This window comes from Maylandia zebra, linkage group LG12 (assembly GCF_041146795.1).
Source record: "Maylandia zebra isolate NMK-2024a linkage group LG12, Mzebra_GT3a, whole genome shotgun sequence".
Taxonomy (NCBI): domain Eukaryota; kingdom Metazoa; phylum Chordata; class Actinopteri; order Cichliformes; family Cichlidae; genus Maylandia; species Maylandia zebra.
In genome coordinates, this window is record NC_135178.1 from 19,613,228 (window position 1) to 19,626,421 (window position 13,194).

Here is a 13,194-nt window from a genome sequence, read left to right on the forward strand (position 1 = left end):
TATGCACCCCCACCAATTGCTTTGCCCTTGTCTTACTTGACTCCCCACTTTTCATTCCCGGCTCTGTCTATTTCTGTCCTTCGCTGAGTCAGATGGACATCTCCCAACTTAGAATGACACAAACAGGCGGACCGACTACCAATTCAGAGTGACTCAAAACATCAGGAGGACTCTAAAAAACAATACTTGGAGTTGAAAAGAGAAGATTTGGGGGAAATTACCAAGATGGACGAATGTGAGAGTCTGTATTCGGAGATGACGGAGCTGCAGGAGTTTCAGTGTGAAGCTTCAGATGTCATGAGCCAGGATGATGAAGATGAATTGGAAGAGCTACAAAACAGGTGATTTACAAAAAAAGAAAAAGAAAAAAAGAATCTGAATAACCTCATTTTTATTCATATTATCTCTGTTTTAGAGTGATTTTTTTTAAAAATGTTAGCTCTTTGTCTCTGAGCTTCTTAGCATCAAATAATTTGTTATAAACAAGGAAAGGAGAAGATGTAGCTCATCTCCATCTGGAAAACATAAACTCAATTTAGTTTCCATTAATCTCCATTAATCTAACTTAATGCCTTAAATAATCACGTAAAGAAGTGTCGGTGTGGCAGCTATATCAATGTTCGATGTTGTTCACCACAACATGTTTTACATCTCATTTTTATACTAGTTTCCTCTACTTATTCTTCCCATTTCATAAATAGTAGAAGAAACTGATATGTTGGATGCATCCCAGAAGGCCAGGCTTTGCTTTTCTAATATTACATGAATGACGCCTTGGGACGTCACCTTTCAGGGGGCTCTGGTGTATTCATAGCCGGAGGGATGGCTCAGAGCGCATCAGATCATTATTTTTTCAGATCATCACTCTCACTGGCAGCTCCGCACCAAACACCTGGTCTAATGCTGGAGATCTGCAAATCTCAAGTGATCATCTTGAGAAAAGATTAACTGGTGTTACTGTGCTTTCATCTTAGATTAACTCAGCTGCCTCGGTGGTCCAAAATGTTGCTCGAATATGTTTTGATTTGATTAATTGCTTTGTCCTCAGGTTATATTTCCATGAGCTGTGCCAAAAAAGATCTCCTCTTGCAGTCATGCCTTTCCTTCCTCCCTCCTCATTCCTCTCACTCTGTCAATTCCTCTCTCCTTCAGTCTCCGAGAAGTTGTCCAGGACCCATCGGTGAAGCCCAAGCTCCAATGCCTAATGGTGGATCCGTCGTTCTCGATGGTAACAGTTCAGAGCGAGGACAGTGGTATTGTTTGGGAGACGGCCTCTAGCCGCTGCTCTACTCCGTGGGCCTCTGAGACGAGCTCCACCTCTGAAGCTTACAGTATGGAGGGCTCTGGAGCTGCAGGAAAGATCACCATCGTCTTTGATGAGGAGAAAGTAGTCCGCAGGAGGACGAGGTCTGGAGGAAGAAGCAGTAGGCTCGGGGACAGGCTGAGCCGACCTGGTAGCTCAAGATCGGCTTCAGCTCTAGGCGTGGAGAGACCGGAGATGGCAGAGGTTTCACTTCCCAATGTCAAGCAGGAAAACAGCAAAACAGAGACGGACTTGGAGGAAATCAAAAGCAAAGATCAGCAGCTTTTTAGTTTGATTTCAGAGGGCTATGAGATTCTTAACATTAGAGTCCCCTCTAAACTACCCACTGTGGACGAGGAGGAGAGTACAGAGCTGCAGGACAATTTGTCTTATCTGGATCAGACTCCAAAGATCAAGTCTCATAATCACATTGAGTGGACGTTGCAACATAATCAAGTCCTGCCAGAGGGGGAGGAAATACTGGAACACCAGGAGGTACTTTTCTGTTTCATTTGAAAGATTGTTATAATGAACTTTGTGATCTTTATTATGCTTCATTTGTCAGTTTAAGTGTTACAGTGCACTTTTTGGATTGAGATGCTGATTTTAATTTCTCCACAGCAAGATTCTTCTCAGCCATCAGCAGACACAGAGCGTGGACACACACCCACTCAGAGAGAAAGCACCGGTGACATTGACTATTTCGAGAAGTTTACCCTTTTGGATGTGGTGGCTTCTGGAGAACAAGCAGAGCTGCAGGAGGAGTTTAAACAGCCTGCAGCAAAACTCCAAGCTGAGGAACAAAAGCCTGCTGGAGAAACAGCCACAGGCGCCCCCTCTGCATCTGAGGACTCTTTCGTATTTGTTTCGGACGTAGATATAGTTGGGGAACACCTTGATGAGGTCTTCTATGGAGAAGGACTTCCTGCTGATGCACTACATCAGAGAGAAGAAGACAAGACTGAAAGCCAAGGAGGGATGAGAAGCAGACGAGAAAGCCAGAGGTCAACGAAAGGGAGCGGATCAGTGTTGTTTGAGAGTGAAGAGACCACTCTCACGCCCATCTTTATCTCTCCTGGACCTCCTAAGATCATTGACCCGATCCTGCTGGAAGAGCCCACTGCCATGTCCTTCATGTACTCTGACCTTTACGAGGATGCTGTGGGTGAGAGGAGGAAGAGTGATGAGGAATACTCTGAGGCAGAGAGCGTGGCATCTGAGAAGTCTTACAGGAGACGTTTGTCAGATTCAGAGGAGGCACATGGGTACCTGGAGAAGTTCATTTTAAAAGACGAATCTCCTACGCTGGATGTTCAACAGGAGCCGGTGGCCAGTGAGAGCGAAGGAAGGATGATGTGGCCGCAGAGTAAGTTTGAAATGACGGGATGTTTAATACGAGTGCCAGAAGAAGAAAAGAAAGAAAAGGTAAAGAAGGAGGAACCAGAGGTGCAGGAAGTGCAACTCTCTGAGGCTACTCAGGAGGAGACTATAGGAGTGACCTCGGAAGATTCAGGTCAAGAGTCTAAACCACCAGAGAAAAAAATGGAAGATCAACAAATGAAGCTTGAAGATAAGACAGACAAGACCGAGTCTTCTGAGTGCAGCTCAGAAAAGCCACTTCCTGAAACTCACCAGGCGGACTGTAAAGTAGACCATACACAACAGAGTGAGGGTCATCAGAGAGAAGAAGAAAAAAAGTGTGAGCAAAGCTGCACTGAACCTGAGCATGCCTGTGAGGAGGTGTTAGAAAAGACTGATGAGAAGACACCTGTAGTGCGTGCAGATATAGAAGCACCTGTAAGCAGTGAGGTGCCTCCTGCAGTCAATATATCTGAAGTACAAGCAGAAGCCTGGAAGACGAGTTTGCCTGAGGAGGTTGTTTCTGACACCAAAATAGAGTCTGCTGATGAAGAACTAGTAACCAAAGCAGAGGACTTAGCTGAAGTGAAGGAACCTGAGACTGTAACACAGGAAACGTTCACTCTGACTGAACCCTCGGCTCAAACACCAGCGTCACAGCACAGAGAAGCCGAAGACGTTGGACCTGTTGAGGTTATCACAGACTGTGATGCTGCAGTGCACACTGTTGTGGAGGTAACGGAAAAAGCAGTGAATGAAAAAGAGATTCAAACCCAAGTTTGTGTCGATCTTCAGGAAGTGAGAAGTATTCCTGAAGGACACGAACCTCTGACAGGGGAAACTACTGCTGAGGACAAGTTGGATAAAGAAGGGTTAGAGGTCACAGCCACGTCCATTGAAGTAACCAAGCCTGTTTCAGAACCAGTCATGACAGATGCAGATGAGAAACTTCATGCAACCCTTAAAACTCAGCAGACACAACAAGACATGGCTGATGGTGGATCAGACAAAACAAACTCTAAAGTACCCGCAGAGACCAGTAGGACTTTGGTTCAAGACATAGTGACCGTAGGTGATGAGCTAATCCTCCTCGTCCCCAAAGGAGAAGCTGTAGAGATGGATGTAGAGATCAGCCAGTGGTCAGAGAAAGATACGGTTCCTCTCCCTGAGTCTAACAGCACAGCTGAACTTCAGGCACTAGTAGAAGAAACAATGATGGAGCCTGAAGTCAAAGTAGAACCAGAAACCTCTGCAGAAGAAAAAGAACAAACCAGGAATGATTTCGATATGGACTATTCGCCACCGGCACCTGTAGAGGAAGCTGACTCCAAGGAGGCGAAGATTCAGAGACCCATAGAAGAAGACAAAATCATCTTTACTCCCCAACAGGATTCATATGAAGTGCACAGAGAGGAAATACATCCTGAACAAACAGTCGTAGAACAGATGGCAGAGATTCACGAGATGGAAGAAACGAGCGTTATTAAAGCAGATCTAGTTCCACATGTTGATCTGCACAAAGAGGATGTTGAGCAACAAATGGAGCAAGATTGGGGATTAGCAGAGTGCCCAGATGTGCCTGATGTTGAGATGGAATATGAAGTGATTTCTAAACAGGATGCAAAGGAGATGCCAGAACCTGAAACACAGAGAGATGTGGCTGGGCTATTACCACAGCCTACTCTGAAGAAAGAAGAGGATGAAGAGATGGTGGTAGAGAAGGTAGATTATTTCCCAGAAGAAGAAGAAGAAATGATTGAGGCTGACTATGAAATAATCGACGCAGAGGAGGAAATGCAGGCCCAGTTAGCTGCTGAGTTACAGGGGATGGACTGGTTCTGTCTCACCTGTGGATTTCTGATGTCAGAGAAAGACTGCATGTCTGGAGAGCATCACAGCCACGATGTGACTGCCGTGGATACGGCTTACGAAGAAATAAAGGTAATCTAATATTGAAGCACAGCTACACACGCAGGGCAGCACAGTGGAGCAGCGGTTAGCACTATCTGTGTGGAGTTTGCATGTTCCCCCATGTCTGGTTCTCTCTGGTTCATGCAGTTCTCGGGGTTAGGTTTATTGATGTTTCTAATTTACCTCTTGGTGTGAATTTGAACGGCCATCTGTCCAGATTGTGCTCTGCCTTTCGCCCTATGGCAGCTGGGAAAGGACCTACATCCTACAACTAATGCTGAAGTAATTGCTCTCTATGGTACCTCACCTGATTTTGTCTAAAACAGCCTGTAAGGGGTTACCTAGCCTACAGTGGTTATTTCCTAAAGCCTAAAAACAAAGCCAAGAGCAGTAGTCAGGATATAGTTTCCTTTCTGAACTATGATATAGAGTGCAATACAAAAAGTAGCACAGCATCATGAACTGAACAAAGCAGAACACCAGTTTTTATACCGTAAAATCAAATCAACATTTTTTATTTTCTCTGGTTCCAGAAGGTCAAAGTGGCTCCCGACTGTTTCATCATTCAAACATGTAGCTGCTGACACAGCACAAAAACCACACTCATGACTGACGAGTACTGCGATCAAATAGCAGCTCATTATCCTACATCTCACCAGTGTTATGAACTCTTGTTATGAACATCACACATTTTACGGGCATTAGTTTATAATAAACTGGTCCTAGATTAGTCAACATTTCCATTCAATGCCAACAGGCCGCCACTTCTCAGGCTGCAGCCAAGCACATTGAATTGTAGTGATGCAATGCTCTGCTTTGATCGGTGCAAAGGTCCAGTGTGACATCATCACGTAGAAAATGATATGCAATCCGTACACACACACACACACACACACACACACACACACACACACACACACACAGGCGCGCTTTCCTCTCTCGCTGTACCTCTGGGTGAGCTTAGGGTCAGCCATCACGTGTGGAGATGAAACCTTCTAACAATCAGCTATTTTAGTCTTTTTCCTCAAATTAAAATGCAAACAAACACAGATCTGCATTTTTAGGCTGAAGGTTCAAGACACATTTTATTGCAACAATCAGAGAAAACGCCTAAACACACACGCCTCACTAACGGATAAGTTATTTTGGCTTTTCCATGTGGTCTGTCAGGAAACACCTGACAACAGGAGAGGGGTATGTCAGACTTCTGGCACTTAAATGAAGAGAAAGTTGGAACAATTTTAAGAAAGATTGAATGTCATTTCCAGCTGATATTTGAACCAGGTCTTGATGATGTGCGATCCACCATATTTATGTGAAGTATTGACAGCTGTAGAGAGTAAACAACATAAAGATCAAAAGAGCAAAGCTCTAATCTAAGTCTGACTTCAGCACCAAGAAGTGCAGTATATTCAAGTACTCCACAGATCCTGGCATGCTCACCAAGGAAACTTAGCAAACCTGTGTCCGGTCCAGTTCTCCAAGCTAGAAATTGCATTGCACTGCTTCACTTCTACATGCACAGGGGGCTTTTTGTCAAACATGTGTTAAAGTGCTCTGTAATGTTATAAATCTGCTCTTAGATGAGAAATTCATGGCATTCAGAAAAATAAAGACTGGCTTATTTTAAGCATCAAACATTAGCCAGCTGACCCTCAGACTAATTTAGCACTAAGATGTCAGGGCCCATAATTTGTGGTTGAATATTATGGAGCCGGCAGTGTGAAGGGAAATACCTTTTCAAGACCACAGTTACTGCTTTGAAAATTTACTGTGGTCATGATTGTTAATAACTCAAAGAAGTGGCTGTTGTTTGGAAAAAAAATCTTATTTGAATACATTCAGACATATGACTAAAGTCTGGCTGTTGGTAAAGCTAAAGGCTATCTCTGTGTGACTGGCCCAGGGTTGTGTATGCAGGTATGTTCACACGTTCTCCTTCAAACACCTGTTAAGACTCTTAGCAGAGAGCAGAGAGCGGTCAGTGACCACATCTTGACCCAGTTAAATGTGAGCTGCTTGTGCTGAAGCGGTGACAGGGGATCGCCGCTGCTCTTCTTCCTGGAATAGCGTCTCTGATGGCTCTCCTTAAAGCTGCAGCAGACTCGTATTTTAACTTCAGGATGAACCCGTTTTATCTCTCTGAATAGTAACAACTTGCGGGAGGGATTTGTTTAATCTTTAAACAAGATAAAGAACTCGACAGAGCAATTGAGAAGTTGTTATCATGAGTAAAAAAGAAAGCATGTTGTTTTCAGTTGGTTAATAATGTTGTGAAAGATGAAACACCTTCTGTGAAACCCTGGCAGAGATACCAGCCCACAAAGAGATCTGTATTCTTGTTTATCTGCTAGATTTTCTTTAAAACTTTATAATCTTTTGAGGTTACAAACTCTGAGAGAGCTTTGGCTCAGCTTTGGCATCATATGCAAAATATTTCACTTCGCACCTTTGCATTATTGTCAGAGTGCTTACAACTGATAATTCAATAAGAAGAGATCACTTGGAAGAACTGAACATCATTTATTGAGACAGAAAAACTTTTTAGCAATTAGACTTTGACGATGGTGGTACAAAATCCCAGCACTGACAGGATTTAGGACAGGAGCCCCCCGAAGTCTAGATGCTGGTGGTGCTGAAGATGATGACTACATCCAAGCCTTCTTGGATGGAGCTTTAACTGAGGTGTCTGTGAGGTGGAGATGGGGAGGAGAGTCTGAAAGGGAGAATGACGAGGACACAGATTTAAACCACACAAAGTGGATGCTGATTGGCTCAAAGAAGGTGGGCAAGAAGATGACTGGACTAGAGTAATGATGTCAGTATTGAGACTGACAGGATGGGGAAGCAGTAGTGATGTAAAGACCAGAAAAGCAGCTGAGCACCCAGGAAAGCAGGGAGATGAGTGATTGCAGATCTTCGTTACTGAACTTACACACAAGCTTCATTTAACCTGTAAGTGTTTGTAAAACAGGAGTCGCTGAGTGGTTGGATCTCAGAGCTTCAGGAGAGATCGGAGAACATCGAGGACTTGGTGTCAGAGCTGGAGCTTGCCTACAACTCTGTGGAGGTAAAGCATGCTTTAGTTGCTCTAAGCAGCACTGTTAGCTCATGGTAGAGTTTAATCAAAAGCCTCTCTTTGCTGTTCGTCTGGCTCAGGATCAGTTCATAGAGAGCGAGGCGGCCATGAAGGCTCAGAACAAGGAGATGATGGATGTGGTGATGGAGCAGTACAATAACATGTCTGTCAGCATGGAGGAGGAAAAGAAGACCAAGCTGGAGCAGCTCTATGATCAGATTGTCTCCTTCCAGGAGAGCATTGACTCGGCCAAGGCCATTCTGGAGACCGCAAGCAGAGAGGCTGAGACTGAGGCCAGCGTGAGTCCTGAAGCTCCTCGGGTTTATTGCTCATGAGGGTTTGTGTCAAATTTCTAATAAAATCTTCTTCAATCTGCTCCCCCACTAGTCGCCTGAAGACATTCATGCAAGGTAATTTGCTTTCAATTAAAGATTTGGGAATGAGTGTGGTTTCCCAGGACTTTAGTGGCAACCAGTTTGGCATGCTGCTTGACCTCCAGAACCTCAACCTGTGGAGCATGCCGGTATGCTGGATATTAAAATGCATGAGTGAATTTTTGTTTTATTATTACATATCTAAGAAGCTGTGACAAAAAGTCAAAAAGCGCTAATTTATTTAACCAAAAACATGAATTTAACACCAAAAAGTTTTGCCAAGAGGTGTGAAGGTCAGTATCATCAGAAGACAGATTTTATAATTATACTGATTGCCACAAAATAAAGATCCATGTGGTGTGTGCATGGGTGAGGGTTTCTAACTGATCTACCATAGCATAGAAATATATAACATATAGGCTGCGTTTCCCAGGCATGAATTAAATGCAGTCTTTATAATGGAGATCGTCACTGAATTTTTCTTTAAGGTTAGGTTCAGGCTTAATCTATGTCTGGGAAACTGGATGATAAAGTTGGACAAGTGAGCAGATTGCTCACACTTTAATGCTGATTCACGTTGTGGTTTATGGTCAGGCTTACAGCAGCTCTGGACTCAGCCTCGACAATGGAGCTGGGTCCCAAGGGACTGCTGGTCTTTGAGGACTATGCCAAGGCCAACACTTCAAGCTCCAACCTCGCACAGCGAAAAGGAATCCCAGGTGGGTCTGCTGTGAGCTTACCCTGTGTTTGCAGATCTCATGCTATCACACGTACGTATATGTGGCATAAAGCTTCCTGCTGTGTGTCTCAGTTCCCCAGAGGCCGACACTGCTGCCGCAGGAGCCGGGCTCAGCCACCAGCACCAGCGTCACAGTTTACTGGAAAGTCAACCCTGGAGATATCATAGACTGCTTCCAGGTCTACTGCATGGAGGATCCACAGGGCGGTAAATACTTACAGGATGTTTCTTAAACTGGAAAATTGTGGAAGACTAATAATGATGTTGAACAGTGAACAAATTAAAAGGTTTCTGAGTATATAAATGTAAGGAGGTGTTTGTCTTCAGGGTTACATTTGAGGTGTTTTATATCTGTGGTCCACAGCTGTGTCAGAGGAGTACCGTGTGACAGTAAAGGAGAGTTACTGTGTCCTGGAGGACCTAGAATCTGACAAGATGTACAAGGTTTGGGTGATGGCTGTCAACTATACAGGCTGTTCTCTGCCCAGCGAGAGACTCACCTTCAGAACTGGTCAGTCTGCACGCTGGACTTATAGCAACACATCTGTTGTCTGATAAAAAAGTTGAAGAACTGCTTTCATTTTTTCCTGACATGCTTGACAGAATTCAGATTTCTCCTCTGCTATATTAAGACAATGTGCTTGGAAGCAATCTGGCTGTTTGTAGTTTACAGACGAAGCAAGAAAAGTCCTGCAAAACCATAAAGGTGTACTTTTCATTAGTTGTCTCTCTCTGGCAGCTCCTTCAGTGCCAGTGATCGACACAGAGCGCTGCAGCATCCTGTGGGATTCAGCTACTCTGAGGTGGAGCTCAGCAGAACGGGCTCCTGGACAGAGTTACACTTTGGAGTACTGCCGACAGTATGAACTGGAAGGAGAAGGGCTCAGGTGGGTGTTAACCAGACCGGTAAGCACACTGACACATGTTACTATACTAGATGTTTATGTAAAATGTTTGTTTGTGCATATATTTTTGCTGATGTGACTCCCAGATCCATCTCAGGTATCAAAACCTGTGAGCAAAAGATTCTCCTGCAGCCCAGTGAGAATTACCTGTTTTACATCAAAGCTGTGAACGAGGCTGGAGCCAGTGAACAGAGCGAGGCTGCACTCATTTCCACAAAAGGTATCAAGAACACACACTTCACAAATCATGTTTAGAAATTTAAAGGATGTACATGACATCATGGGCATGAATGGTACAGTAATGTGGTGCTTTAGATTTCTTTGTATTGTTCTTTTTCCAGGCTGTAATGATGCTGTTGATGTGCAGCATACATCTTTAATGCCTTACAAGAGAACAAGAATTGTTTTGTTTTTTTCTCTAATCCACACAGGGTCAAAAGTATGCATGCAGGCTTAGCAAGTTGCACCCAAGAGATGTTTTTTGGTAGCCATCAATAAGCTTCTGGTATAATTCTGACTGAATACTACTCTACTTGGCAGAATCGGTAGAGTTCATTTAAATTGGTAAAAAGAACAGTCCACGGAAATCTTGATTATGATGATTTTATGTTCACAGGTGTGCAACCACCCTACAGAATCTCTGCTCCCCTGCTTATGTTTTTATACTGTCTGTTACTTTTGTCTTGAGGCACGAGGTTCCACCTGCTGAAGGCATCAGCTCATCCTGCTCTCCAGCTCTCAGAGAACCAGACCACTCTGCACTATTCCCAGGATGCACACAAAACCGCCTCGCTCACAGACACACAGTAAGTGTAACCCAAGAACACATCCAGTAGACCTTATTAGGAATACTCTTTTTAAAATCATCGTGTCCTAAAGGTGTCCATCCATCCTTGGTGAGCTGCTGCCAGCACGAGGGATCTATTACTGGGAAACCAGCGTGTCACAAAGTACGGCCTACAGGCTCGGAGTGGCATACAGCACAGCCAACAGAAACAGCTCACTGGGGGAAAACAGCCTGTCCTGGTGTTTGCAGTGTACTCCCTCACCATCAGGGTAAACATAAGGAATTTTCACCCATTGCTGTGATGTTTCTGATAGTTTTGGTCTTTAACTTCCACTTTTCTCTGTCTTTCTGCCCCTATAGTTTCAGGTATCAGTTACTCCATAATGATATTCAGTCCAGCGTGTTTGTAACTGAGACGCCTGACAGAGTGGGCACTCTCCTGGACTACCAGCTCGGTCGTCTGTCTTTCTACAATGCCCAAAGCGGTCAGTTATTAGGCACCTTCAGACAGAACTTCACTCAGCCATGCCAGCCCGCTCTGGCTTTGGAGTTGCCTGGCAGCCTGGAGCTCAGCATGGTGCCGGTGGTGCCGGAGTTTACCAAGGACAGCTAGCTCTGCTAGTAGCCTAACACAGTGGAGAGTTTACAGGTCACGATGGACTCTTAAAATGTTGAAGAATAATGTAGAAGAGATGATTCCTCTAAAGCTAATATATGGGTTTGTGTGTTGTTAGCTGACAGAAGAACGATCACTTCAAGTTTCTTGAAAGGTGGAATACAAATCTAAGTTATTATTATCAGTACTTCAACCACATAAAGCTTTAAAAGCTAGTTTTCTGCAATTGAATTCAAATTATATATGTATCTAGGTTAAAAAAAAACCTAAAAAGGACACTTTCAATTTAGAAAATAGAGCTTCTATTTCATATAAATGGATTCAAATTAAGTGCTTTGACTTATTTCCCCCATTGATGAGCGAGAATGAAAAATGAAATGTGAAAAATGTTATAATTCTGAACCAAACATGTGACAATCTTTTACTGTTTTTGTAAACGTTTTTCTAATTTCACCCAGTTCATTCAATCCCTTCACCACAGATGCTGTTAGTAAATGCTCTAATAACATATAGACATCTGAACACAACCTCTGCGTAATTAGTCCTTCAACAAATTATTACTCAAGGTTTTTTGGGGTTTTTTTGTCACCACAAAGTTTTGGACTGAGTTTGTGTCTCCAAACATACACTGTGGCACTTTTTAAACTGTTTCATAATGTGAATATGTTTGTTTTGTGTAAATAACCTTTTTAAAGAGATGTAATCAGTTCTTTGTTTCTTATGTGTGACTGTCAACAAATGCAGATCAGCTGTTTTTCTTCTTTTGTCTTGTAAAAACGGATTTTTCTGGTCTGAAAGAACATGATTATTTTTCTATCTGCTCAACTGAACTAATTGGTTAGACTCATTTACCATCCAGCCATCCTCCCCTTATCAGGTTCAGGGTTTGATGAAGCCTGTCTCAGCTGTCACAGAGAGGCAGAGTACACCCTGGACCGGACACCAGTGTGTTGCAGGGACTGTCGGAGGAAGCTCCACATAGAAAGGACCCTTCATTTGAACCAAACACCTCTGTGCTGCAGATGTGTTTTGACTCATTTTCCTAATAATATGTCACCACTAGGGGGCCTTGGTGCTCCGTTAACTGTATTACTGTCTTTTTAAAAATAATCTTTCTGGAAGTTAGGAGAGAACTGTAAACCTGATCTGAACCAAATGACCACAGAAAGAAACTTAAATCTAATTATTTTCCAGACAAGCTTTTTTTCTTTTTTGGTCTTTGTCCTAAAGATCGCATTTCCACCCATATTTAGACTTTCAAATCCCCTTTTATAAGGTTTGTGAGCCACAAGTGGTCATCACAGTTACATGCTTTTGGAGAGGACATTCGCAGTTATTGCATCATTATTTTCCAGGCAATCACACCCTTTCCCCCTTCTCACTCACCTCTGACACCTTTTATCATTTCTGGGAAAATGGAAAGAGGGAGGGAGCAGAAATGTGGAGGGTACACACATGCAACACATCAGTGACCAGATGCTCCATGTGATGTACTGGATTTTTCGGCTGGAACCTGGAGAAAAGCCCTCTGAAGAGGGACAGCCTTCCTGTGGTGGACAACACTCTGCTGGAGCCACCAGATTTTTCTTGATGCTATTTAATATTACTTGACAAACATATTGTTCCAGCACAGAAAGGCAGAAGATGACTGAAATTTCTAACAGATCCAAAATGTGGTATTTATTTCCAGCTACTGCACCCGCTTCCCAAACCATCCAGGAGAAATCTGAGCAGGATACTCGCCTTCATGTGACCGACTTGGACAATACCTGAAGTATGCGTCGTTTCCTCTCAGCTTTCTCTGCGATTAATTTTTTCCAGGCTGAAGGCCAAAACCAGACAAAGAGCCCTCTATCCTCCCAACATCTAAACAAATGATCACAGTCAGTCAGAGAGGTACGGCAGGCAACAGAGAAATCTTCTGTAATTGTTACTGGAAAAACCCAAAAGCATGCCTTGATGCGTTGGCTTGGTTTGAGGATGGAGGAAAGATCAGCATTCAGAAATTAAACAGGATGGCGAGAGTCTGTGAGAAAGTTCTTGTCTGGTGTTAGAGGACATTTTGACTATTATTCAATCACGCCACAATATTCAACAATACTGGGGGGAAAAGCCAGAAAC

The 13,194-nt window shown here is 43.5% G+C and overlaps 1 protein-coding gene across 1 annotated transcript; it reads left to right on the forward strand.

The window, feature by feature from the left end:
- The first annotated feature begins 70 nt into the window (after positions 1–70).
- On the forward strand, positions 71–13,097 carry cmya5 (cardiomyopathy associated 5). The gene is made up of 14 exons (XM_004544720.6): positions 71–341; positions 1,153–1,798; positions 1,925–4,603; positions 7,548–7,643; positions 7,733–7,951; positions 8,040–8,062; positions 8,621–8,745; positions 8,838–8,972; positions 9,130–9,276; positions 9,505–9,652; positions 9,757–9,890; positions 10,359–10,476; positions 10,550–10,726; positions 10,818–13,097. Exons 1-14 carry the CDS (start codon positions 226–228, stop codon positions 11,068–11,070), a joined length of 5,016 nt encoding a protein of 1,671 aa, XP_004544777.3. The 5' UTR covers positions 71–225; the 3' UTR covers positions 11,071–13,097.
- Positions 13,098–13,194: the final 97 nt, after the last annotated feature.